The 27,338-nt window shown below is 45.9% G+C and overlaps 1 protein-coding gene and 1 long non-coding RNA gene across 5 annotated transcripts in view; one reads left to right on the forward strand and one right to left on the reverse strand.

Annotated features, from left to right (window-relative positions):
• The first annotated feature begins 943 nt into the window (after positions 1 to 943).
• Positions 944 to 27,338, forward strand: part of LOC139234966 (uncharacterized) — an 83,397-nt gene continuing 57,002 nt past the window's right edge. The window contains exons 1-2 of the long non-coding RNA XR_011588376.1: positions 944 to 1,064; positions 6,432 to 6,473. This is a non-coding gene — a long non-coding RNA (uncharacterized lncRNA). The remainder of the gene's footprint in view (positions 1,065 to 6,431; positions 6,474 to 27,338) is intronic.
• ido1 (indoleamine 2,3-dioxygenase 1) overlaps positions 20,907 to 27,338 on the reverse strand; it is a 56,281-nt gene continuing 49,849 nt past the window's right edge. For all 4 annotated transcript variants that reach the window (XM_070865954.1, XM_070865953.1, XM_070865955.1 and 1 more), the window contains one exon: positions 20,907 to 21,884. In XM_070865954.1, coding sequence (XP_070722055.1) covers positions 21,514 to 21,884 — 371 coding nt within the window. In that variant the 3' untranslated portion in view covers positions 20,907 to 21,513. The remainder of the gene's footprint in view (positions 21,885 to 27,338) is intronic.

The following is a 27,338-nucleotide window of genomic DNA, read 5'->3' on the forward strand; positions in this document are numbered from 1 at the left end:
GGAGCTGAGTCCACGGCCAGATCAGCCATGATCTTGTTGAATGGCAGAGCAGGCTCGAGGGGCTAGATGGCCTACTCCTGTTCCTAATTCTTATGTTCTTATGTTCTTATTCTGAAAAGGACCCGCTTATCCCGACTCTCTGCTTCCTGTCTGCCAATCAATTCTCTATCCACGTCAGTATATTACCCCCAATTCCATCTGGTTTAATTTTACACACCAATTTCTTGTGTAGGACCTTGTCAAAAGCCTTTTGAAAGTCCAAATACACCACATCTAATGGTTCTCCCTTGTCCACTCTACAAGTTACATCGTCAAAAAATTCCATAAGATTTGTCAAGCATGATTTCCCTTTCATAAATCCATGCTGACTTGGACCGATCCTGTCACTGCTTTCTAAATGCGCTGCTATTTCATCTTTAATAATTGATTCCAACATTTTCCCCACTATTGATGTCAAGCTAACTTGTCTATACCCGTTTTCTCTCTCCCTCCTTTTTTAAAAAGTGGTGTTACATTAGCTACCCTCCAGTCCATCGACTCAGAGGTGAGAGTGCTGCCAACTGAGCCAGGGCTGACACCGAAAATTGAACTTTAAAAGAAAATGGAGAGACGGGCCTCATTTTCTTCAAAGTGCCCTTAATATTTCTTTTTTTCCCAAGCTTACTGGAATGTCTAGGAGATTAGTATTTAACTCGAGGACAATCCTGGAGAGGTTGTCATCCCGAGGTGAAGCTTACATTTAATTTGAATGGGAGGTGGGAGATGGTTGTAGAAATGGGAAGCATTGATTTAAAATGGGTAGCATTCGTTTTAAATGGCTTAAAATGGAGCAGAGACACACAGAGAGAGGATCAGACTTACCACCTCATCGGAGCGCGTGTCCCGGGGCTCGAGCGCCGATTCCCGCGCGCCCGAACCGTTAACGGCTTTGGCTCGCGCCCTTGCACCGCGCGCTTTCACCGCGCGCAAGGCCGAATGGCAGCTTGCTGGCATTCTGAATCTTCATTCTTCTTCTTCTTCTTTCACCATCGCAGCTGGGGAGGGAGAAAGGAACAAAAGCTGAGGTAAGCTTTAAGAATCGGAACATTATTTGCTTAAAAACGCAATCAAAGAATGTGCCTTCGGGGCAGCGCCGCGTGTCCGGAGCTCAAGCACCACTTGTCCTCTCCCTGAAATATCCGCGCCATTTCAGAAGCGTTTTTTTTTGTCTACTATACATATATATATTTCCAACTGCAATATGTATCTTTCCCGCCCCCACAAAATTGATTTCTTTTCACCCCAGTTCAGATCAGTCAACTGCCCTTCATTGTTTTGGGGTTCCACATGTCAATTTATCGAATGCTTGAAACCACTGCAGTTAAATATTTCCATTTAAAAAAAAGAAAGACTTGCGCCTTTCGCAACCTCGGGATGACCCAAAACGCTTTACAGCCAATGAAGTACTTTTTTTTGCCATCTAGTCGCTGTTGTAATGTAAGAAACGCGGCAGCCAATTTGCGCACAGCAAGCTCCCACAAAATGACCAGACAATTTGTTTTTTGTGATAAAATAAAAACAGAAAATGCTGGAAATCTCAGCGGGTCAGGCAGCATCTGTGGAGAGAAAAACAGAGTTAACGTTTCAGGTTGATGACCCTTCGTCAGAACTGGCGAATGTTCGAAACGAGCACGTTCTTACGAAGCGCTGAAAGGCGGAGGGGGAAGAAAGAACAAAAGCGAAAGTCTGTGATAGGGTGGAAGGCAGGATAGAATAGAGACAAAAGAATTGAAATGGTAATGGCAGAAGTTAGAAAAAGTTAGTCCAAATTGGTGTGAACAGGCTGTGGAAGGAGCGTGCGGCAAACCAGGCTCCCCACCCACCCTTTCCTTCAACCACTGTCTGCCCCACCTGTGACAGAGACTGTAGTTCCTGTATTGGACTGTTCAGTCACCTAAGAACTCACTTTTAGAGTGGAAGCAAGTCTGCCTCGATTTCGAGGGGCTGCCTATGAAGAATGACCAGCTGCCATTGGAGATAAAGAGAAAAAAAAAACATAAAATCATGGGGGGGGGGCGGGAAAGAGCCAAAAATAGGCAGGGGTTATCTGAAATTGTTGAACTTGATGTTGAGTCCAGAAGGCTGTAAAGTGTTTAAACGAAAGATGAGTTGCTGTTCTTCGAGCTTGCGTTGAGCTTCATTAGAACAGTGCAGGAGGCTGAGGATGGAGATGTTGGAGTGGGAATAGAGCGGGGATTTTGTGATTTTTTTTGTGATATTGACATGCACTTGAGAGAGCAGACTGGGCCTCGGTTTAACATCTCATCCAAAAGATGGCATCTCCGACAATGCAGCGCTCCCTCAGCACTGCACTGGGAGTGTCAATCTAAATTTTTGTGCTCAAGTCTCTGGAGTGGGACTTGAACCCTCAACCTTCTGACTCAGAGGCGATAGTGCGACCCACTGAGCCAGGGCTGACAGCTGAATACGCTTAAAAGGATATAGTTTTGTTGCAGCCATGCACTGGCAACCAGTTTTAGTGTAACTCATCATGTTGAAAATGGCTAATTATATTCTTAAAATTCTTAAGGGGCTTCACGGGGTAGATGCTGGGAGGATGTTTGCCCTGGCTGGGGAATCTAGAACCAGGGGTAACAGTCTCAGAATAAGGGGTCAGCCATTTAGCACTGAGATGAGGAGAAACTTTTTCACTCAAAGAGTTGTGAATCTTTGCAATTCTCTACCCCAGAGAGCTGTGGATGCTGAGTCATTGAGTATATTCAAGACTGCGATGGATAGATTTTTGGATACGAAGCGAATCAAGGGATATGGGGACAGTACGGGAAAGTGAAGTTGAGGTAGAAGATTAACCATGATCTTGAAGAATGGCGGAGTAGGCTCGAAGGGCCGAATGTCCTTCTCCTGCTCCTCTTTCTTATGTTCTTATATGCCAAGTCATTGTGTCATGCTGGCACATCGCACAAACAATTTGAAGGCAACTTCATGGACAGAATATACTCAATTATCTTAATTTTACCAGAACTAAATTAATATTTCATATTAAGTTTTTAGAAAGATATCTAATTACAGATAAACCTGAAAAAGCATTTCAGCTATAGTTGCCCACTCTGGTTTGACCTGTATTCCTGGAGATCTGATCATGTGACAGATCGTCAGGTGATATCCGATCACATAGAAAGACAGATTTACATTTATATAGCGCTTTTCACGACCACTGGATGTCTCAAAGCGCTTTACAGCCAATTAAGTACTTTTTGAAATGTAGTCACTGTTGTAAGGTAGGAAACACAGCAGCAAATTTGCGCACAGCAAACTCCCACAAATCGCAGTGTGATAATGAACAGATAATCTGTTTTTGTTATGTTGGTTGAGGGATAAATATTGGCCAGGACACCAGGGTTAACTTCCCTGCTCTTCAAAATAGTGCCACAGGATCTTTTAAGTCCATCTGAGAGGGTTTCATTCGACTGTGCAGCACTCCCTCAGCACTGCACTGGAGTGTCAACCTAGATTAACATCTGCCCATAGATTGCAAGTGTCAATTAAATTATTGCCCCATGGTTTTTAATGCAACCTATGAATAGATGATGTATACAATTTGTAAAATGTGTATTATAGTTTCATCTTTGTTTACAATTCGAACAATTACAACAGCAACTACACTCCAAAAGTACTTCATTGCCTGTAAAGCATTTTTGGACGTCTGGTGGTCATGAATGGCGCTATATAAATGCACGTCCTTTTTGTTTCTGATTTCAAAACTCAGTGGTTGATTATGCATGACAGTGAATACATTGGGTGTGAATGCATTGGGTGGGTCAAAATGGCCGTCAGGGTAGCAGCTCCCTAGGGAGCTCCCCTGCTAAACAGCTCCTCGGCAACTTTCCACCCTCAACCTCCCCCCTCCCACTGTCTAAACTTCCCCAAGCCCCAGCCCTAGCCCTAATAGACCCTAATCGGGGTCTTAAACACTTAAATTCCCACTCTAACCCCAACCCCACGAATCCCAAAAGTTCTGGCCTACCTCAGACCTCCCGCCACACCACACATCGGCGACTCGGCGCGACCTGGGACTCTCGGCTGGACCTCCTGCGGCGACTGGATGACTCGGCGCAACCTGGGCCTCCCAGCTGGACCTCCTGCGACGACTGGACTACTCGGCGCGAGCTGGGCCTCCCGGCTGGACCTCCTGCAGCGACTGGCCCCCCCAGTGCCTGCCCCCAACCAAGCCTTGGACCACCTACCATCAAGGGCACTACCCAGCGGCGAGCCTGCGGCCAACATCTTGCCATAGGCAACTAGGCCCATATAGCAGTGCCTGGTCTCCAGTCGTCTTGGACCCTCTTACCACTGGACCTTGCTCAGCTTAACCCATGTGGTAGCTGGTGTGCAACGAACACCCCACGTTAAAAGAACTCACGTTCAGGCATCTTCCACTCCTGTAACATGAAGTTCGGGACCTGGAACGTCAGGACCTTCATGGACAACCCCAACAGCGACAGATCGGAACACCGCACCGCCATAGTTGCCCGGGAACTTAGACGCTTTGATATTGACATCGCCGCCCTAAGCGAGACCCGGTGGGCAGGGGAAGGCCAGCTCAAGGAACAAGGTGGAGATTACACCCTCTTCTGGAAAGGGAAACCAAAGGCAGAACGCTGCCTCCATGGAGTCGGCTTCGCCATCAAAAACAAGCTGGTCGACCGCCTCAAAGACTCCCCTTGTGGGGCTAACGAACGCCTCACGACTCACCCTATCCCGGAACCAGTGCGCCACAGTCATCAGTGCTTACGCCCCAACACTCGATGCAACAGATGAAGCCAAAGAGGGTTTTTACTCCAACCTCGAAAAATCCCTGACCTGCGTCCCTGCAGGCGACAAACTGATCCTCCTCGGCGACTTCAATGCCAGGGTCGGCAAAGACACAGACCTCTGGGGAGGTGTGATTGGCAGAGAGGGGGCAGGGAAAGCCAACTCCAGTGGTACCCTACTCCTGACAAAATGTCTAGAGCATGAACTTGTCATCATCAACACCTTGTTCCGATAGAGGGACAAATACAAGGCATCGTGGCAACACCCTCGCTCTAAACACTGCACCTGCTCGACTATCACTTGTGCCATGACAGGAGCTGACGACTGCTGGACAGACCACCGCCTAATCCGATCCATCATTGACATCAATATAGCCCCAAAGCGAAGGGGGCAGCAGAAGCAGTGTCACAAAAAAATCAATGCCGTGGCACTTAAGGACCCAGCTAAGAGAGCCCTTTACACTCAGCACCTCACAGCTAACCTGACGTGCTTTGATAATCCCGAGACTCAGAATGCCCACAGCATTTGGTCTGCCCTCCAGGCCTCAATAACCAGTGCCTGCAAAGAGACACTCGGTCACTCAACCAGGAAACACCAGCACTGGTTTGTTGAGAATGATCAGGAGATTCAAGAGCTAATAGATTGCAAACGTTGGGCATTTCTGAGCCTTAAACAATAATCCAACTTGGGAGCAGCAAAGCAGCATTACAGACGGCTAAAGGCTAAGGTCCAACAAAAAACCCGGGACCTAAAGAACAGGTGGTGGATGGAGAAAGCATAGGAGATACAGCAGCTGGACGACAGCCATGATGTGCGAAGATTCTTCATCGCAGTCAAGGCCATCTACGGTCCAAACACCCAAGGCCCCACCCCGCTGCTGGCCAAGAATGGGGAAACACTCATCAAGGACATTTTAGATCGAATTAGATCTAAACAACAAAGACCAAATTAGATCGCTGAACATTCGGAACAGTAACACAGTGGTTATATCCCGAGGCCTGGATTAATGATCTGGAGACATGAGTACAAATCCCACCACGGCAGCTGGGGAATTTAAATTCAATTAAACAAATAAATCTGGAATTAAAACGTTAAATCAGTAATGATCACCATGAAACTACCGGATTGTCATAAAACCTAATCTGGTTCACTAATGCCCTTTAGGGAAGGAAACCTGCCGCCCTTACCCGTTCTGGCCTATGTGTGACTCCAGGCACACAGCAATGTGATTGACTCTTCACTGCCCTCTGAAATGGCCCAGCGAGACACTCAGTTGTGACCACACGGACTGCAGCATTGAAGAAAATGGCTCACCACCACCTTCTCACGGGCAACTGGGGAGGGGCAATAAATGCCGGCCTTGCCAGTGACGCCCACATCCCGTGAATGAATTTTTTTGAAACAGTTCTAAACCTGGCCAGGACAGAATGTGAATGTTTGAGGAGAGGGGCATTAGCGTTACCTAGGTACTTACAGCCAGGGCAGCTTGTAACCATAGTTCCTGAACACAATTGTGTCATGTGTGATCTGTGTCAAATGTTAATGCTTGCGTAGCACTTACTCTGAGCTAAAGAACTGTTTGTCTCTCTCCCTCCCCCCACCCCCCCACCCTCTGCCAGTTGGAAGTAATGCTTTGAATGTGCCCAATTGAGCAATGCCAGGTAAGAGATTTAAGGTTTGTCACTGTGTCGACCTAAGGGTCCTTGATGACCCAGTCAGTGCCATACTGACATATTTGTCTTTACTACTAACCTTTGATGGAACTGGAGAGATGTCGACTGTGACGCCAACAGTTTTGGCAACAGACTGTTTAGAGGAGCCAATCCCAAAAACTGCCCCAAAGTTAATACAGCCCCTTTGATCTGCTGGAGTATTTTCCCATGAATTGTTCTCATATTGATTACCAAAGCAATTGGTGACATAGCCTGACAAGTCTTTGAACGGTGCGGGGGGTGGGGGGGCAATTTTATCCTGAGCCGCCCTACCCCGTGGGGAACTGCCGGGATGGATGGATGGGGGGCCAGCGCTGACTTTACAGCCCGGAGTCAGTATCGGGAGTGGGGTAATACTGGCGTCCCATCCCATCCTGCCCGGCGAGTTTGGTAAAAATGATACCCCCACCCCCGGGTCTCTGTGTGGCAGCCTCTTCAGGGGTTTTAATTTCTCCAGCCTCCCTGCGCACGGTTTCAGCGGGTTCCCCAAGTCAGGGGGTCCCCCGTTACTGGCTGATGCTTGGCAGTGATTACGGTCTTGTATGCATTGTCGCCATCGGGTTAATCAAGATCTGGTCAGTTACAAGCGATCTGTAAAGATGCAATGGGTTTTCCTAAATTTGTTAAGACCCCTAGTTAATACGCAGCAAGGGTGTTACCATTCATCTGGACTTGGTTGGCTGTGAGGACAAGTGTACCCACTGTAGCCGAACTCCCTCCTCCTGCTCCAGGCCAAGCAATGGAAGATACGTTCAGGAAAGGGGTACTGAGGGAATGATCAGCCATGATCTTATTGAATGGCAGTGCAGGCTCGAAGGGCCGAATGGCCTACTCCTGCACCTATTTTCTATGTTTCTATTTTTTCTATTAGGAAACCAAGGCAGTCAGGGCCCGCAGGAAGGAGCACTTCGAAGATCTCCTCAATCGAGACTCTGCCTTTGACTTGAGTTTTCTTGACTCCATTTCACAGCATGCTACCCGCCACCACCTCAGTGAAACCCCAACACTGCAAGAGGTAGAAAAAGCCATAAGACAGCTAAAAAACAACAAGGCTACAGAAGCGGATGGAATCCTTGCTGAGGCTCTGAAGTATGGCGGAGAGGCACTGCTGGCGCGAATACATGACCTCATCTCTCTCATCTGGAGGGAGGAGAGCATGCCGGGGGATCTTAGAGAAGCAGTGATCGTGACCATCTTTTAAAAAGGGAACAAGTCTGACTGCGGCAACTACAGAGGAATCTCCCTGCTATCAGCCACTGGAAAAGTCGTCGCTAGAGTCCTCCTCAACCGTCTTCTCCCCATGGCCGAGGAGCTCCTCCTGGAGTCGCAGTGCGGATTTCGTCCCCTCCAGGACACAACAGACATGATTTTTGCAGCGCAACATCTGCAGGAAAAATGTAGGGAACAGCGCCAGCCCTTATACATGGCCTTCTTCAACCTTACAAAGGCCTTTGACACTGTCAACCGCGAAGATCTATGGAGCATCCTCTTCCATTTCGGATGCCACCAAAAATACGTCACCATCCTCCCTCCGCCTGCTCCACGACGACATGCAGGCCGTGCACCTTACCAATGGATCCATCACAAACCCAATCCACGTCCGGACCAGGGTCAAGCAGGGCTGCGTTATCGCCCCAACCCTCTTTATCTTCCTCCTTGCCATGCTCGACCTCACAGTTGACATGCTCCCCGCTGGAATGGAACTAAACTACAGAATCAGTGGAAAGCTGTTCAACCTTCGCCGTCTCCAGGCCAGATCCAAGACCACTCCAACCTCTGTCGTCGAGCTGCAGTACGCGGACAATGCCTGCATCTGTGCGCACACAGAGGCTGAACTCAAGGACATAGTCGACGTATTTACCGAGGCGTACGAAACATGGGCCTCACGCTAAACCTCAAAACAAAGGTCCTCCACCAGCGTGTCCTCGCCGCACAGCACTACCCCCCAGACATCAAGATCCACGGCGCGGCCCTGGATAATATGGACTACTTCCCTTATTTCGGGAGCCTCCTATTCACAAGAGCAGACAATGATGACGAGATCCAACACTGCCACCAGTGTGCCAGTGCAGCCTTCGGCTGCCTGAGGAAAAGAGTGATTGAAGACCAGGCCCTCAAAACTGTCACCAAGCTCATGGTCTACAGGGCCGTAGTAATACCCGCCCTCCTGTATAACTCCGAGACGTGGACCATGTACAGTAGACACCTCAAGTCGCTGGAGAAATACCACCAATGATGTCTCCGCAGTATCCTACAAATCCCCTGGGAGGACAGACGCACCAACATTAGCGTTCTCGTCCAGGCCAATATCCCCAGCATTGAAGCACTGATCACACTTGATCAGCTCCGCTGGACAGGCCACATAGTTCACATGCCAGACATGAGACTCCCAAAGCAAACGCTCTACTCGGAACTCGGAACTCGTCCATGGCAAACGAGCCAAAGATGGGCAGCAGAAATGTTACAAGGACACCCTCAAAGCCTCCCTGATAAAGTGCAACATCCCCACTGACACCTGGGAGTCCCTGGCCAAAGACCATCCTAAGTGGAGGAAGTGCATCCGGGTGGGCGCTGAGCACCTTGAGTCTCATCGCCGAGATCATGCAGAAATCAAACGCAGGCCGCGGAAGGAGCGTGCGGAAAACCAGGCTCCCCGCCCACCCTTCCCTTCAACCACTGTCTGTCCCACCTGTGACAGAGACTGTGGTTCTCGTATTGGACTGTACAGCCACCTAAGAACTCATGCTAAGAATGGAAGCAAGTCTTCCTCGATTCCGAGGGACTGCCTATGATGACGCACCTGAATTACTAAATTGCCCTCCAAGATCAGACAGTGTTGTCAGTTAATCAGGCTGTGCAATTTCCATGGTATGTTTAATTTGTTTCCTGATATTTAGAGCAGGGTTAACATTTTTGGACACTTAACTGTTAAAGTAATGGCCATCCAACCGTTTAAGTGCAAAATGAGTGCTATTGCAGGCGAGTCCTAATTAACCAGATTTCTGATGGTCAGGCTAAAGAAATCCTATCGGCAAGACCAAACTCACTCAACAGAAAATGAAGTTAGCATTTGTATTAGTTATCATTGAGACAAGTTACAAATGACAAGATTAATATGTCAATTACCAAAAGATTGCCAATCAAATGTTGACAGAGGGTGTAATGTAAGGAACTATGAGCATGCTCACAGGTTTGTGGAGCTGTTGCACTGTGAGTGGCTTAGCCAGTCATGTGATGTTCACAAGACTCAATAAAACCCTAGTTGATTGAGTTCAGGTTCTCCATGATGAGACGTGCAGTTGTGAACCTGGTGGATGAATTGGTAGGGTTTAGTTTGATTGTTAAACCTTTTCTAATAAACCAGCTACTTCTTTACAGAAAATGCATAGCTGTGGATTCTTAATCAAATAACCCAAAAAGCAAATACACTACACAGGGCACTTTCAAAGCTTTTGGGGAGATTTTCTCTCCCACAGCTAACTTCTCACGAAGTTGGTCATCGTGGCATCAGGAAAAAGACTGTCAGCTTTATCTTTCAGCATGAAGAACAGTCTGACCTTTGTAAATTGCCCTACTGTTGCCCAAAGAAGCCATTAGCAGGACTAATAATCCAGTTATACGAGTTCAAATCCTACCACGGTAGCTGGGGGAAATTTAAATTTGGTTAATTAAATAAATCTGGACCATGAAACTATCGGATTATCGTAAAAACCCAACTGGTTCACTAATGTCCTTTTAGAGGAGGAAGTTTGCCATCCTTACCCGGTCTGGCCTATATGTGACACCACACCCTCAACAACAACGACTTGTATTTATATAGCGCCTTTAACGTAGTAAAACATCCCAAAGCACTTCACAGGAGTGTTTTAAGACAACAACAAAAATTTGACACCAAGCCACAAGAAGAAATTACAGCAGATGACCAAAAGCTTGGTCAAAGAGGTAGTTTTTAAGGAGCATCTTAAAGGAGGCAAGAGAGGTAGCAAGGCTGAGCAATTTAGGGAGGCAATTCAAGAGCTTAGGCATTTATTTTATTCATTCATGATGTGGGCATTGTTGGCAAAGTGAGCATTTATTGCCCATCTTTAATTGCCCTTGAGAAGGTGGAAGTGAGCCTCCTTTTTGAATCGCTGCAGTCCCTGTGTTGAAGGTGCTTCCACAGTGTTGTTAGGGAGGGAGTTCCAGGATTTCAACCCAGCAACAATGAAGGAACTATAATTAGTGCCCAGAATCGTGGAACAGATCTTATTAAGATCGGACTGGGAGAATTGCTTTTGGAGCAGGTAATTTTAAATTGAATTACTGTGCGTTCCCTTGCTGCAGTTCGGGGCCCATCTCTGACTCTCAAGAAGTGAAAGTGCAAACGACAAATACAAAGTACTTCTCTCCCGGATGTGCAGCAGCTTGGGAGACCAATCCTCCATTCCAGTAGACTCCCAGACATTTTTGAAGGGTTGGCAAACCTAAGTCCAGCAGATTTGCTCGAAGATGTTTTAGATTTAATCAACTAATAAATCGTTTGCATCTTTTGTAAGGAAAATTGTCTGCTGTCTGGTTTCACCATTACGAGGATACAAATGTTATGTCTGTAATGTACTTATGAATGACTCCACGAGGCAATGTGTCGTACTCTAACTGTAGTGACCTTGGTCCTTTATTCCAAACTCCAGAGTGAGGCACAAGCATGGTGTGCAGCCTTTTATACTGGGCCCTGCCACCAGGTCTCCACCAGTTGCACCCTCTAGTGGTGCCAACATGTATACACACAGTGTAAACCTTATTGATAGTACATCAAGTAAACAAGGCTCCATCTTATGGAACTACATAGAGAGTACATCCATTGTCTGCATACACAACATCACTCTCCTCCAAGCCCTTTGTGCCAATTACCTTTGCACTATGTGCTCTGGCTTAGCTCTCCCCAGACTTAAGTGCCAATAGCCCTTGCACCTTGGCTGTGCTTTGGCTTGGCTCTCTCCCTGTTAACCCCCAAGTCCTTTTGCTACAACATTGGGTAGTGGTTACCAATTTGGATGGTTCGATGATGGAGTGGAGGTTCCAGAGGGTTCTGGGTGTGATCCAAGTGTGTGTCCATGGTTACATACATTCATTTCCGACCACTCCCCCTGCCCACCCCGCCCCCCCACAGCGAGGTCATGCAGCTGGCCCGTTACATTAACATACAGGATCATACACAGTGCAAGTACAAAGAAAGGATGAAGAAATTTTTTTTCAGTTTGCATCGTGACACCTTGATTCAGTGACTTACATTTGTTACATTTTACGGTCATGCGCCAGGATTGGATAGATTGCATTCATGGTTCAATTATGGTTAGTACTGAAGTAGCAGTACAGGTATGCGAGGACGTTAGTTCCAGAGCAGCCAGGCAGGGACCTAGTCATCGGATGGTGGCATGCGCCCCCTGCTAGCGTGGCGGGCTTGGTTCGCTCACCTAACCATGACTCGGGGCCTTTGCCGTTGCCTAATGGTGGGCAGAGCCACAGATGTGTGTGGCCTCCCTGTCCTCCTTTGAGGGCTGCAGTCTTCTGCCTGCTCTCTAACGATGTTGGGAACCTGGCTGTTCCAGGTCCCGCTTGGGGAACTCATTGGTTCTGACCTTTCGCTCCCGGACATGGCCGAGGTAGTGACTGGGTCTGGGGGCTGCACCCGCGTGGTGGGCAGCGGCGGCCGACTGCGCGTATTGGCGCCGTTTTCATTTCCGGGCCCGTGGTGAATAGTGCCATTGGGCGCCTGCAGCGTGGGATAGACCTGGGGCAGAGTATCACGATCAGTGCCTTCATCCTCCTGAGGTCACTCGCTTGCTACTTTTGGGGACACTCTATTCCCGACATCTCACATGCAGGTTCAGCAGGCGGTGAAGAAGGCAAATGGTATGTTGGCCTTCATAGCAAGGGGATTTGAGTATAGGAGTAGGGAGGTCTTACTGCCGTTGTACAGGGCCTTAGAGTGAAGCCTCACCTGGAATATTGTGTTCAGTTTTGGTCTCCTAACCTGAGGAAGGACACTCTTGCTATTGAGGGAGTGCAGTGAAGGTTCACCAGATTGATTCCCGGGATGGTAGGACTGACATATGAGGAGAGACTGGATTGACTGGGCCTGGATTCGCTGGAGTTTAGAAGGATGGGAGGGGATCTCATAGAAACATATAAAATTCTGACAGGACTGGACAGGTTAGATGCAGGAAGAATGTTCCCGATGTTGAGGAAGTCCAGAACCAGGGGACATAGTCTAAAGATAAGGGGTAGACCATTTAGGACTAAGATGAGGAGAAACTTCTCCACTCAGAGAGTTGTTAACCTGTGGAATTCCCTACCGCAGAGAGTTGTTGAGGCCAGTTCATTGGATATATTCAAGAGGGAGTTAGATTTGGCCCTTACGGTTAAAGAGATCAAGGGGTATGGAGAGAAAGCAGGAAAGGGGTACTGAGGTGAATGATCAGCCATGATCTTATTGAATGGTGGTGCAGGCTCGAAGGGCCGAATGGCCTACTCCTGCACCTATTTTCTATGTTTCTATGCAACAACATTTTGTTCTTTACATTAGGAATAGTACCGACAATTCGCAACAACATTTTGTTCACATTCTTAATCGGTTTGTTACATTGATTGCCATGCATACAATGGCTCTTTAAACTCAGTTGGTTGCAGGTCTCCTTTAAGAGAACCCTGCTGGCTTTACCCCAGTCAAATCCTTTGTTAGACACCACGTGTTGGTCCCTCAGCATTGCACCGCGGCGATCTTTTTTTCAGCCACGCTGTCCCTTGCTGCATCAGGGACGCCATCTTGCCTCTGTCCTCGAGGTCGACTGCCTTGATCCTTCTCTCCCACAATTCTGCCACAAAAGCTGGAAGAGTGCCTGTGATTTCGATCTTCCTCCCCAGGAGTCCTGCCACTGGAGCCGGGAAGGTACTTTTAGGTCGTTCTGGTCGGATCATTGCCACGCAGTCGTGATGGATGGTCTGTGCCTCAGGTGCTGTGCTGGTCTGTTCCCTGGTGCCTGGCCAGCAAGTCCCTGACGAGGCCCACAACTGGTCAGCAGTATAGCCTTGCGCTTCTCCGCCAATGTCTCCGTCTCCCCTGCCAAGTCATTTGCCACGAAATATTGCTCGAGCCTTTCCGTGAAAGCATCCCAATCATCACCCTCTGTGAAGTCTTTTAGTGTGCCAAAGGTAGCCACAATATCGCATGAAAGTCCTTATTCTCGTCGCCAGCTGTTATGTCTGTAATGTACCTATGAATGACTTCACGAGGCAATGTGTTGTACTCAAACTGTAGTGACCTTGGTCCTTTATTCCAAACTCCAGAGTGAGCCACAAGCATGGTGTGCAACCTTTTATACTGGACCCTGCCACCAGGGCAGGAAACCCCCGGTCTCCACCAGTTGCATCCTCTAGTGGTGCCAGCATGTATACACACAGTGTAAACCTTATTGACAGTACATCAGGTAAACAAGTCTCCATCTTGTGCAACCACACAGTGACTATACAGAGAGTACATCCATAGTCTGCATACACAACAAAAAGATGATGGAATTCAATAGAATAAATGGCATTTGTTTACTGCACCCCAAAAACATGACATGTGGGAAACCTGCCTATTTTGATTGAATGTATAAAGGTACCTCAGTGTAAACTAACCGAGAAAACACAGCTCTACAAGTGTCGCCTCATCTGAGGAGGAATCACTAATACAATATTCCGAATGTGAAATCCAATCAAAACAAGAGGTTTGCATTAAAACTAAAATCTTAATATTATTATCTCTGTTGAATAAACAGTTTAATGTATGCTCTATGGTGCCCACATACAGGAAATGTTGTATTAGTTAAATGGGACTTTTTGAGGAGTTTGCTTTGTTCATGACCTTTGATGTGCTTTATATGCTTGTTGAGGTGAGTCAGCAAAATACTGATTAATGTTTGATTTAAACTTAACAGGAAAACATACTTGTATATTTGTTAGATCAACAATTTATATGAACTAGTGTTCAGGAACAACTCTCTGTGAGAACTATTTTCAGGGTTGTTTTTTTTCCTCTTGTGAAGCAGTGGTTAAAGTACTGTTATGTGAAAAATGGAAGATTACAACAAGTTTTGCATTTACTTAATTGAGAATTATAATGCTATAGCATGTGTTTGGAAAAATGTACTTTGAAAGAAAGAACTTGCATTTATATACTTGTAGTAGCTATCATGACCTCAGGACGTCCCAAAACACCAATGTTGTAATGTGGGAAACACAGCAGCCAAATTGCACATGGCAAGTTCCTACAAACGGCAATGTTATAATGGCCAGATAAACAGTTTTTAATGATGTTTGTGGGGGGAATAAATATTAGTGATACGTCCTTACTATACAGTATAAATGCACATGAGGCCCATGTTTGAGAGAAGGTCAGTCTGTGACCTGTCCTTTATCCCTTAGCACTCAAGTGATGAAGGTGGGTGGAGCTTCCCCTTTTATACCTGAAGGTCCAGGCTAGGAGTGTCTCCCACCGAATGGTCATTGTTATCACTGTACATAAGAACATAATAACATAAGAATTAGGAACAGGAGTAGGCCATCTAGCCCTCGAGCCTACTCCGCCATTCAATAAGATCATGGCTGATCTGGTCGTGGACTCAGCTCCACTTACCCACCCTCTCCCCGTAACCCTTAATTCCCTTATTGGTTAAAAATCTATCTATCTTTGACTTGAAAACATTCAATGCGCTAGCCTCAACTGCTTCCTTGGGCAGAGAATTCCACAGATTCACAACCCTCTGGGAGAAGAAATTCTTTCTCAACTCGGTTTTAAATTGGCTCCTCCGTATTTTGAGGCTGTGCCCCCTAGTTCTCGTCTCCCCAACCAGTGGAAACAACCTCTCTGCCTCTATCTTGTCTATCCCTTTCATGATTTTAAATGTTTCTATAAGATCACCCCTCATCCTTCTGAACTCCAATGAGTAAAGACCCAGTCTACTCAATCTATCATCATTAGGTAACCCCCTCATTTCTGGAATCAGCCTAGTGAATCGTCTCTGTACCCCTTCCAAAGCTAGTATATCCTTCCTTAAGTAAGGTGACCAAAACTGCACGCAGTACTCCAGGTGCGGCCTTACCAATACCTTATACAGTTGCAGCAAGACCTCCCTGCTTTTGTACTCCATCTCTCTCGCAATGAAGGCCAACATTCCATTCGCCTTCCTGATTACCTGCTGCATCTGCAAACTAACCTTTTGGGATTCATGCACAAGGACCCCCAGGTCCCTCTGCACCGCAGCATGTTGTAATTTCTCCCCATTCAAATAATATTCCCTTTTATTGTTTTTTTTCCCAAGGTGGATGACCTCACACTTTCCGACATTGTAATCCATCTGCCAAACCTTAGCTCATTCGCTTAACCTATCCAAATCTCCTTGCAGCCTCTCTGAGTCCTCGACACAACCCGCTTTCCCACTAATCTTAGTGTCATCTGCAAATTTTGTTGCACTACACTCTGTCCCCTCTTCTAGGCCATCTATGTATATTGTAAACAGTTGTGGTCCCAGCACCGATCCCTGTGGCACACCACTAACCACTGATTTCCAACCGGAAAAGGACCCATTTATCCCGACTCTGCTTTCTGTTCGCCAGCCAATTCTCTATCCATGCTAATACATTTCCTCTGACTCCGCGTACCTCTATCTTCTGCAGTAACCTTTTGTGTGGCACCTTATCGAATGCCTTTTGAAAATCTAAATACACCACATCCATCGGTACACCTCTATCCACCATGCTCGTTATATCCTCAAAGAATTTCAATAAGTTAGTTAAACATGATTTCCCCTTCATGAATCCATGCTGCGTCTGCTTGATTGCACTATTCCTATCTAGATGTCCCACTATTTCTTCCTTAATGATAGTTTCAAGAATTTTCCCCACTACAGATGTTAAACTAACCGGCCTATAGTTACCTGCCTTTTGCCTGCCCCCTTTTTTAAACAGAGGCGTTACATTAGCTGCTTTCCAATCTGCTGGTACCTCCCCAGATTCCAGAGAATTTTGGTAGATTATAACGAATGCATCTGCTATAACTTCCGCCATCTCTTTTAATATCCGGATGCATTTCATCAGGACCAGGGGACTTGTCTATCTTCAGTCCCATTAGCCTGTCCAGCACTACCCCCCTAGTGATAGTGATTGTCTCAAGGTCCTCCCTTCCCACATTCCTGTGGCCTGCAAATTTTGGCATGGTTTTTGTGTCTTCCACTGTGAAGACCGAAGCAAAATAATTGTTTAAGGTCTCAGCCATTTCCACATTTCCCATTATTAAATCCCCCTTCTCATCTTCTAAGGGACCAACATTTACTTTAGTCACTCTTTTCCGTTTTATATATCTGTAAAAGCTTTTACTATCTGTTTTTATGTTTTGCGCAAGTTTACCTTCGTAATCTATCTTCCCTTTCTTTATTGCTTTTTTAGTCATTCTTTGCTGTTGCTTAAAATTTTCCCAATCCTCTAGTTTCCCACTAACCTTGGCCACCTTATACACATTGGTCTTTGATTTGATACTTTCCTTTATTTCCTTGGTTATCCACGGCTGGTTATCCCTTCTCTTGCCGCCCTTCTTTTTCACTGGAATATATTTTTGTTGCGCACTATGAAAGAGCTCCTTAAAAGTCCTCCACTGTTCCTCAATTGTGCCACCATTTAGTCCTTGTTTCCAGTCTACTTTAGCCAACTCTGCCCTCATCCCACTGTAGTCCCCTTTGTTTACGCATATTACGCTCGTTTCTGACACAACTTCCTCATCCTCAATCTGTATTACAAATTCAACTATACTGTGATCACTCATTCCGAGAGGATCTTTTACTAGGAGATCGTTTATTTTTCCTGTCTCATTACACAGGACCAAATTTAAGATGGCTTGCTCCCTTGTAGGTTCTGTTACATACTGTTCTAAGAAACAATCCCGTATGCATTCTATGAATTCCTCCTCTAGGCTACCCCTTGCAATTTGATTTGACCAATCAATATGTAGGTTGAAATCCCCCATGACTACTGCCGTTCCTTTTTCACATGCCTCCATTATTCCATTGATTATTGCCCGCCCCACCGTGAAGTTATTATTTGGGGGCCTATAAACTACGCCGACCAGTGACTTTTCCCCCTTACTATCTCTAATCTCCACCCACAATGATTCAACATTTTGTTCATTGGAGCCAATATCATCCCTCACAACTGCCCTGATATCATCTTTTATTAACAGAGCTACCCCACCTCCTTTCCCTTCTTGCCTATCTTTCTGAATCGTCAGATACCCCTGTATGTTTAATTCCCAGTCTTGGCCACCCTGCAACCATGTTTCTGTAATGGCCACCAAATCATACCCATTTGTAATGATTTGTGCCGTCAACTCATTTACTTTATTTCGAATGCTGCGTGCATTTAGGTACAGTGTTTTCATCCTAGTTTTTAAACCATGATTTTTAGTTTTGACCCCTCCTGCAGCCCTTTTTTATTCAGTGGCCCTTTTTGTTTCTTGCCTTTGGTTTCTCTGCCCTCCACTTTTACTCATCTCTTTTCTGTCTTTTGTTTTTGTCTCCTTTTTGTTTCCCTCTGTCTCCCTGTATTGGTTCCCATCCCCTGCCATATTAGTTTAACTCCTCCCCAACAGCACTAGCAAACATTCCCCCTAGGACATTGGTTCCGGTCCTGCCCAAGTGCAGACCGTCCAGTTTGTACTGGTCCCACCTCCCCCAGAACCTGTTCCAATGCCCCACGAATTTGAATTCCTCCCTGCTGCACCACTGCTCAAGCCACGTATTCATTTGTGCTATCCTGCGATTCCTACTCTGACTAGCATGTGGCACTGGTAGCAATCCCGAGATTACTACTTTTGAGGTCCTACTTTTTAATTTAGCTCCGAGCTCCTTAAATTCGTCTCGTAGGACCTGATCCCTTTTTTTACCTATGTCGTTGGTACCAATGTGCACCACGACAACTGGCTGTTCTCCCTCACTTTTTAGAATGTCCTGCACTCGCTCGAAGACATCCTTGACCCTTGCAACAGGGAGGCAACATACCATCCTAGAGTCTCGGTTGCGGCCGGAGAAACGCCTATCTATTCCCCTTATGATTGAATCCCCTATCACTATCACTCTCCCACTCCTTTTCCTGCCCTCCTGTGCAACAGAGCCAGCCACGGTGCCATGAACTTGGCTGCTGCTGCTCTCCCCTGATGAGTCATCTCCCTCAACAGCACTCAAAGCAGTGTATCTGTTTTGCAGGGGGATGACCGCAGGGGACCCCTGCACTACCTTCTTTGTACTACTCTTCCTGCTGGTCTTCCATTCCTTAGCTGGCTGTGGATCCTTCTCATGCGGTAAGACCAACTCACTACACGTGCCACTTATGTCATTTCTCAGCATCGTGGATACTCCAGAGTGAATCCACCCTCAGCTCCAATTCCGCAACGCGGTCCGTCAGGAGATGGAGGCGGATACACTTCTCACACACGTAGTCGTCAGGAACACCGGAAGTGTCCCTGAGTTCCCACATGGTACAGGAGGAGCATAACACGTGACCAAGCTCTCCTGCCATGCCTTAACCCTTAGATACCCTTAAATTGGTAACAACAATGTTACAGTTTACTTACTGATATAAAACTAAAAAGAAAAGCTACTCACCAATCACCAGCCAATCACTTACCCCCTTGGCTGTGATGTCACCTTTTGATTCCTTTCTACTTCTTTTTTGCCTTCTCTCCCCGCTGTAGCTGCACAAGTACGCCTTTTATAGCCCGCTCCGACACTGCTCCTGCCTCTCACCAACTGCCGCTGCCTGTGGAACACCCGCTGGGCCTTGAAAGGCCGCTCCGACGCTGCTCCTGCCTCTCACCAACTGCCGCTGCCTGTGGAACACCCGCTGGGCCTTGAAAGGCCGCTCCGACACTGCTCCTGCCTCTCACCAACTGCCACTGCCTGTGGAACACCCGCTGGGCCTTTTATAGGCCGCTCCGACGCTGCTCCCGCCTCTCACCAACTGCCGCTGCCTGTGGAACACCCGCTGGGCCTATATAGGCCGCTCCGACGCTGCTCCCGCCTCTCACCAACTGCCGCTGTACAACTTAGGTCAGATTATACATGGGTTACAATGCTGGTTGAATACTTGACAATTGGCCAGGACACCCCTGCGATCATTTACATCCGTGGGATCTTTTACATTCATCTGAGAAGGCAGATGGGGTCTCGGTTTAACGTCTCATCTGAAAGCCGGAGGCTCAGACAGTGCAACACTCCTTCAGTACTGCCCTGGAGTGTCAGTTTGGGTTATATGCTCAATTGGGACTTGAACCCATAACTTTCTAAATCTGAGGTGAGAGGTTTCCTATATTACAACAGTGACTACACTTCAAAAGTACTTTATTGTCTGTAAAGGTCTTTGGGACATCCTGAAGTTGTGGAAGATGCTATATAAATGCAAGTCATTCTTTTTCTATTTTATCCCTAGTTTCCCTGTGAAAATGGTGGTGGATTTGCTACCAATGAATGGCTTAATAGACCACTTCAGAGGGCAGCTGAGAGCCAACTAAAATAAAAACAGAACGTGTTGGAAACACTCAGTAGGCCAGGCAGCATCTGTGGAGAGAGAAACAGGGCTAACGTTTCAGGTCGATGACACTTCATCACCTGAAACGTTATCCCTCTTTTTCTCCCCAAGCTGCTGAGTATTTCCAGCATTTTCTGTTTTTATTTCAGATTGCCAATATCTGCAGTATTTTTCTTTTGTAAGAGTCAACTAACATTGGTATGGGACTGGAATCACATCTGGACCAGACCGGATAAAGACAGTAGTCTTCTTTCCCTAAAGAACATATGCTAGGATTTTATGATAAGTTAGGATTTTATGACAATCTGACAACCTCATGATCACTTTTACTGGTACCAGATTTTTATTTCCAGTTTTTTAATGAACTGAATTTAAAATTCTCAAACTGCCATGGTGGGATTTGAAATCAAATTATCTGGATTATTAATCCAGGCCTTTGAGATTCTTGGTCCAATAACTTAACCACTACACTACCATGGCACCATCAAAATATCAGTGACTCCAAAACATTGCCAATGAAATTTACAATATGTACCAGCAACCAGCAAAAAGGGAGACTATACAAAACCCGGCTAACAGAGACGTGTAGCTGTAAAGACATCTCCCATTAAAACATTTAGGGAATCAGAGCAATTGAGTATTCTGTCACATACTTTTATATTTTTCTAAGCATTTCTTTGAATGCACATTCTATGTATGTAGAATACAGAAATTTTTAATTTATGAAGGTACAGCACAATGAAATGTAAATGAGGTAAAATAACTTTTCAATTACAATTTCAGGAATATTTTAGCTGATAAATTTTACGTCGTTAAATTCTGCTTTTGCAGTACACAAAAAGGATGATATCGTTTAGAGTCTGTTAAAAGGCACATTGAAACATTCAAATTACTTTATAGAAACTGGAAGATCAAAGCTCATCATAGTTACTTGAATCATGAGATGTGCTTTTTTTAAAAACACTGTGGTATTATTTTGCTTGGGAGGAACAGTTTTATTTTCTCAACAAGTTTTTATCTTGCTGCCAGATGTGTTATTTTCACTGCACCGTGAGATTTGAATTGTATTGATTTTGTTGCTTATTTGAGTAATAATATATCCTGTATATATTGAACGATGGATAATTGGGAAACTTAGAAATGTTTACAAGGTAGTAAATATAATGAACTATTTCTAATTGTCAAAAATGCAAGCTTTTAAATTCCTGTTAAAATGTACTATTTGTTTTAGCTTAATATTGAAGAAACGTGATAGCGGGTGTTGGTTAATGATATTTGTACTGAGCATTTGCCATTACCTGCAATTTTAGCAATAAATAATTGCATTGACTACTGAAAAATTCTATGTTAGTTACATATTATAGTACAATAAATGAGTTAACTTCTATTGCTGTCATCAAACTTCATCGATCGTTACTTTTTTAGTCGTGTCTCGGACGCTTTTAAGAAAAGACATGATCCCTGAGCCACCCGTTCCCCGTTCTTCTAAGGCGGACGGGGCTTTTTGTAATATACACACTGTGCTATTTTGCTTGTTTTTCTCTGCTTTTGCTTTGGCTACATTTATAGTGATATACCTAGCGACGACTGTGATGTGATAGTTCCGTAGATCAACAAGCGCAGCTATGCAGTCATTGTAGCTCTCACGTAGAACAGGATTACAGCTGAACACGATGTACTCTCGCACAGATGGTCCTGAGGCTATAGCTTGGATAAATGCCTTGTGGGATGGAGGCATGTAATCCCTCATCCGGTGAAGGAATTCAGCTGTAATTCAAAATATAACATCAAATTAGATAATCAGATTGGGATCAAATGTTATCAGTGTTGATTTTGATTATATTTTTCAAAAAGTTAGCAGTTGAGCAGATTTTACACACCATAAACTGCATACCGTTTATCAGGCAACATTTGTAAATGCTATTTTGAATGCACTGTACTTCTGCAGCGTCACCATATCACTTTTCATCATATGAAATGGATCTGCCTGTTCAATTAGTATTGTGAAAACACGGTTTTGTGTTTGTTTGTATGATTGAAAACAAAAGAAACATTTCCGCTACCTGCGTTTAATATTGATTCTGTAATATTGATACAACTTATCGAGTCAAGCCTGCCTGTTGGATAAATACCGTGCTTAACAGATTCACAGCAGTAAGCCTCTATCACATTTTTGAAGACATATCAATTAAAATTAAAAATAGGTTCCCTGTTGATCATAACGAAGTAATAAAAGCGATGACCTTGGTCAGGCCTCATTTGGAATACTGTGTCCAGTTTTGGTCTCCTCACATGGTGGTAGATACTAAGAGTCCCTATAAGGCCCGTTTTGTGGAGGCCATGCGGCGAAATCGAGTGGCCGCCACATTGCAGTCTAATGGCCACCCCAACCTAAATTCAGGTCGGGGATTTTTCAGCCTGTCCCCACTTCCGCCCGCTGCTGCTGACCTCCGCAAGCAGTCATCAAAGCGCGCACCGCCAATCTCCCACACCTCTATTTTAATCCATCCCATCCATGAGCCGCTGGATGGTGCCCCCAACAGCTTTCTCTGTCGGTGCACCTTGTCTGCTCTCTCTCTGCCCTGGCGGTGTGACGGTCATTAAAGGCAAGGGCCGAATGCCACGGCTGCCATCTTATACTTTTTTGCCATGTCAGCCGGACTATTGCTCCCCCAGGTTCAGCCAGGCCGCCAACAGGCAGCCTGACACCCCCTCTTGGGTGCCAGGCTGCTGGCCCGGCTGAACCTCTCCCTGGTGGCCCAGGGGCCGAAGCTAAAGAAGCCCCGATTCTCTCCCCTTTAACAGAGGGGAGAGAGCGTGGTGACGCACACGTGCTGTTACGTCACCACTGCTGAGTGACAGTGGCGGAGACTCAAACCCGCCCCAACTTCCGCCCCTCAGCATAACTTACTGCCGCACTTCCGCCCCCATTTTGACCAACTTCCGGTCTGATGTTAAAAAATCTTCTGTGCTGAAAATGGATTGGATGGCCACCTAATCGCTCCCAGCGAAAAAACGAGGTATGAAATCATAGGTGCGCCAGCTTTCTGGCTTGCCTCAACTTTGGCCACTGAGGCTTTGGAAAGAGTGAAACATAGAAACATAGAAAATAGGTGCAGGAGTAGGCCATTCGGCCCTTCTAGCCTACACCGCCATTCAATGAGTTCATGGCTGAACATGCAACTTCAGTACCCCATTCCTGCTTTCTCACCATACCCCTTGATCCCCCTAGTAGTAAGGACCTCATCTAACTCCTTTTTGAATATATTTAGTGAATTGGCCTCAACAACTTTCTGTGGTAGAGAATTCCACAGGTTCACCACTCTCTGGGTGAAGAAGTTCCTCCTCATCTCGGTCCTAAATGGCTTACCCCTTATCCTTAGACTGTGACCCCTGGTTCTGGACTTCCCCAACATTGTGAACATTCTTCCTGCATCTAACCTGTCTAAACCCATCAGAATTTTAAACGTTTCTATAAGGTCCCCTCTCATTCTTCTGAACTCCAGTGAATACAAGCCCAGTTGATTTAGTCTTTCTTGATAGGTCAGTCCCGCCATCCCGGGAATCAGTCTGGTGAACCTTCGCTGCACTCCCTCAATAACAAGAATGTCCTTCCTCAAGTTAGGAGACCAAAACTGTACACAATACTCCAGGTGTGGCCTCACCAAGGCCCTGTACAACTGTAGCAACACCTCCCTGCCCCTGTACTCAAATCCCCTCGCTATGAAGGCCAACATGCCATTTGCTTTCTTAACCGCCTGCTGTACCTGCATGCCAACCTTCAATGACTGATGTACCATGACACCTAGGTCTCGTTGTACCTCCCCTTTTCCCAATCTGTCACCATTCAGATAATAGTCTGTCTCTCTGTTTTTACCACCAAAGTGGACAACCTCACATTTATCCACATTATACTTCATCTGCCACGCATTTGCCCACTCACCTAACCTATCCAAGTCGCTCTGCAGCCTCATAGCATCCTCCTCGCAGCTCACACTGCCACCTAACTTAGTGTCATCCGCAAATTTGGAGATACTACATTTAATCCCCTCGTCTAAATCATTAATATACAGTGTAAACAGCTGGGGCCCCAGCACAGAACCTTGCGGTACCCCACTACTCATCGCCTGCCATTCTGAAAAGTACCCATTTACTCCTACTCTTTGCTTCCTGTCTGACAACCATTTCTAAATCCATGTCAGCACACTACCCCCAATCCCATGTGCTTTAACTTTGCACATTAATCTCTTGTGTGGAACCTTGCCGAAAGCCTTCTGAAAGTCCAAATATACCACATCAAATGGTTCTCCCTTGTCCACTCGACTGGAAACATCCTCAAAAAATTCCAGAAGATTTGTCAAGCATGATTTCCCTTTCACAAATCCATGCTGACTTGGACCTATCATGTCACCTCTTTCCAAATGCGCTGCTATGACATCCTTAATAATTGATTCCATCATCTTACCCACTACCGATGTCAGGCTGACCGGTCTATAATTCCCTGTTTTCTCTCTTCCTCCTTTTTTAAAAAGTGGGGTTACATTGGCTACCCTCCACTCGATAGGAACTGATCCAGAGTCAATGGAATGTTGGAAAATGACTGTCAATGCATCCGCTATTTCCAAGGCCACCTCTTTAAGTACTCTGGGATGCACTCCATCAGGCCCTGGAGATTTATCGGCCTTCAATCCCATCAATTTCCCCAACACAATTTCCCGACTAATAAGGATTTCCCTCAATTCCTCCTCCTTACTAGACCCTCTGACCCTTCTTATATCCGGAATGTTGTTAGTGTCCTCCTTCGTGAATACCGAACCAAAGTACTTGTTCAATTGGTCCGCCATTTCTTTGTTCCCCGTTATTACTTCCCTTGATTCTGACTGCAGGGGACCTACGTTTGTCTTTACTAACCTTTTTCTCTTTACATATCTATAGAAACTTTTGCAATCCGTCTTAATGTTCCCTGCAAGCTTCTTCTCGTACTCCATTTTCCCTGCCCTAATCAAACCCTTTGTCCTCCTCTGCTGAGTTCTAAATTTCTCCCAGTCCCCAGGTTCGCTGCTATTTCTGGCCAATTTGTATGCCATTTCCTTGGCTTTAATACTATCCCTGATTTCCCTTGATAGCCACGGTTGACCCACCTTCGCTTTTTTATTTTTATGCCAGACAGGAATGTACAATTGTTGTAGTTCATCCATGCGGTCTCTAAATGTCTGCCATTGCCCATCCACAGTCAACCCCTCAAGTATCATTCGCCAATCAATCCTAGCCAATTCACGCCTCATATCTTCAAAGTTATCCTTCTTTAAGTTCTGGACCATGGTCTCTGAGTTAACTGTTTCATTCTCCATCCTAATGCAGAATTCCACCATATTATGGTCACGCTTCCCCTCGCACAACGAGATTGCTAATTAATCCTCTCTCATTACACAACACCCAGTCTAAGATGGCCTCTCCCCTAGTTGGTTCCTCGACATATTGGTCTAGAAAACCATCCCTTATGCACTCCAGGAAATCCTCCTCCACCGTATTGCTTCCAGTTTGGTTAGCCCAATCTATGTGCATAAAGTCACCCATTATAACTGCTGAGGAGGACCATTAGACTAATTCCCAAGGGAATAAATTGTGTCCCAACTGGCAGTTTATTTCAATTAAGGGAAGGTAAGGGAAGACCCGGGATCACAAATTTAACTTGTATAAGGCCAGATCTAGGTTAGATGTCAGGAGATGGTTCCTTTCCCAGACAACAGCAGACTTCTAGAACAGGCACCGTCTCCTGTGGTGGATGCTGATTCGCTGAATTCCTTCAAGCTGGACCTGTTTTTGGCTGGGATGGAGTTCACCTCTTACAGAAGATAGGTACTGCAGGGAATCCAGACCTAGACTGATCTTCTGGTCTACGTTTGATCGCCTAGATGAAACGGAGAGGAATTTCCCAGATTTTCTTTCCACCCAATTGGCGTGGGTTTTTTAATCTGGTATTTCGCCTCTCCCAGGAGATCACATGGTTTCGGGTGAGGGTGGAGTGTTTATATACTGTGATACATAAGGTATCGCAATTTAGTGGGACAGGCTCGATGGACCCCAGGATTTTTACCTGTCCGTCATATGTTCCTATGTAACTTAAGTCATTTCAATTCATAGTAACACACTGAAAGTTTCAGGCAGGAGAAGACCTTCAGTACTTCTAGCCCCCTCTCCACAGTATTCCCTTGGTGCACTTCTAATAATACCAAATTCCATTCATTGACAAGAATCTGTCTAGTTCATAGAACAATATTATTTTTCAGTTAAAATCTTACAGATGTTGGAAATAGAAGAGGTCACGAGTAGCTATGGGTTACAATGGATATTTCCCCATTGAAGCAAATTGCATCACTTGCTCTAGCAGCTAGCTGTGGAGGAATGTCACATTTCTGCAGCCTCTGTAAATAATAAGTACTTAACTCAATGCATTCCAGGGATTTCTAATTTAGCTCACATATACTTTTCGTAAATTGCCCGCAGTTTTTTAAAAACCTTTTGTTTCTCTCAGCTTACTTGGTCAGTGGTGGGTTGGACGGAATGGGTTGAACGTGTGGACGGAATCCCTACTGAGGCACTGAAGTATGGCAGAGAGGCACTGCTGGCGCGAATACACGACCGCCTCTCTCATCTGGAGGGAGGAGAGCATACCGGGAGATCTCAGAGATGCTGTGATCGTGACCAGCTTTAAAAAAGGGGACAAGTCCGACTGCGGCAACTACAGAAAAATCTCCCTGCTATCAGCCACTGGGAAAGTCGTCGCTAGATCCTCCTCAACCGTCTTCTTCCTGTGGCCGAGGAGCTCTCCCGGAATCACAGTGCGGATTTCGTCCCCTATGGGGCACAATGGACATGATTTTTGCAGCGTGACAGCTGCAAGAAAAATGCAGGGAACAGTGCCAGCCCTTATACATGGCCTTCTTCAACCTTACAAAGGCCTTTGACACTCAACCATGAGAGTCTATGGAGCATCCTCTTCCTTTTCGGATGCCCTCAAAAGTTCGTCTCCATCCTCCGCCTGGTTTACGATGACATGCAGGCCGTGATCCTAACCAACGGATCCATCACAGACCCAATCCACGTCCGGACCGGGGTCAAACAGGGCAGCGTCATCGCCCCAACCCTCTTCTCAATCTTCCTCGCTGCCATGCTCCACCTCACAATCAATAAGCTCCCCACTGGAGTGGAACTAAAATA

Source organism: Pristiophorus japonicus, chromosome 22 (genome assembly GCF_044704955.1).
Source record: "Pristiophorus japonicus isolate sPriJap1 chromosome 22, sPriJap1.hap1, whole genome shotgun sequence".
Classification (NCBI taxonomy): Eukaryota; Metazoa; Chordata; class Chondrichthyes; family Pristiophoridae; genus Pristiophorus; species Pristiophorus japonicus.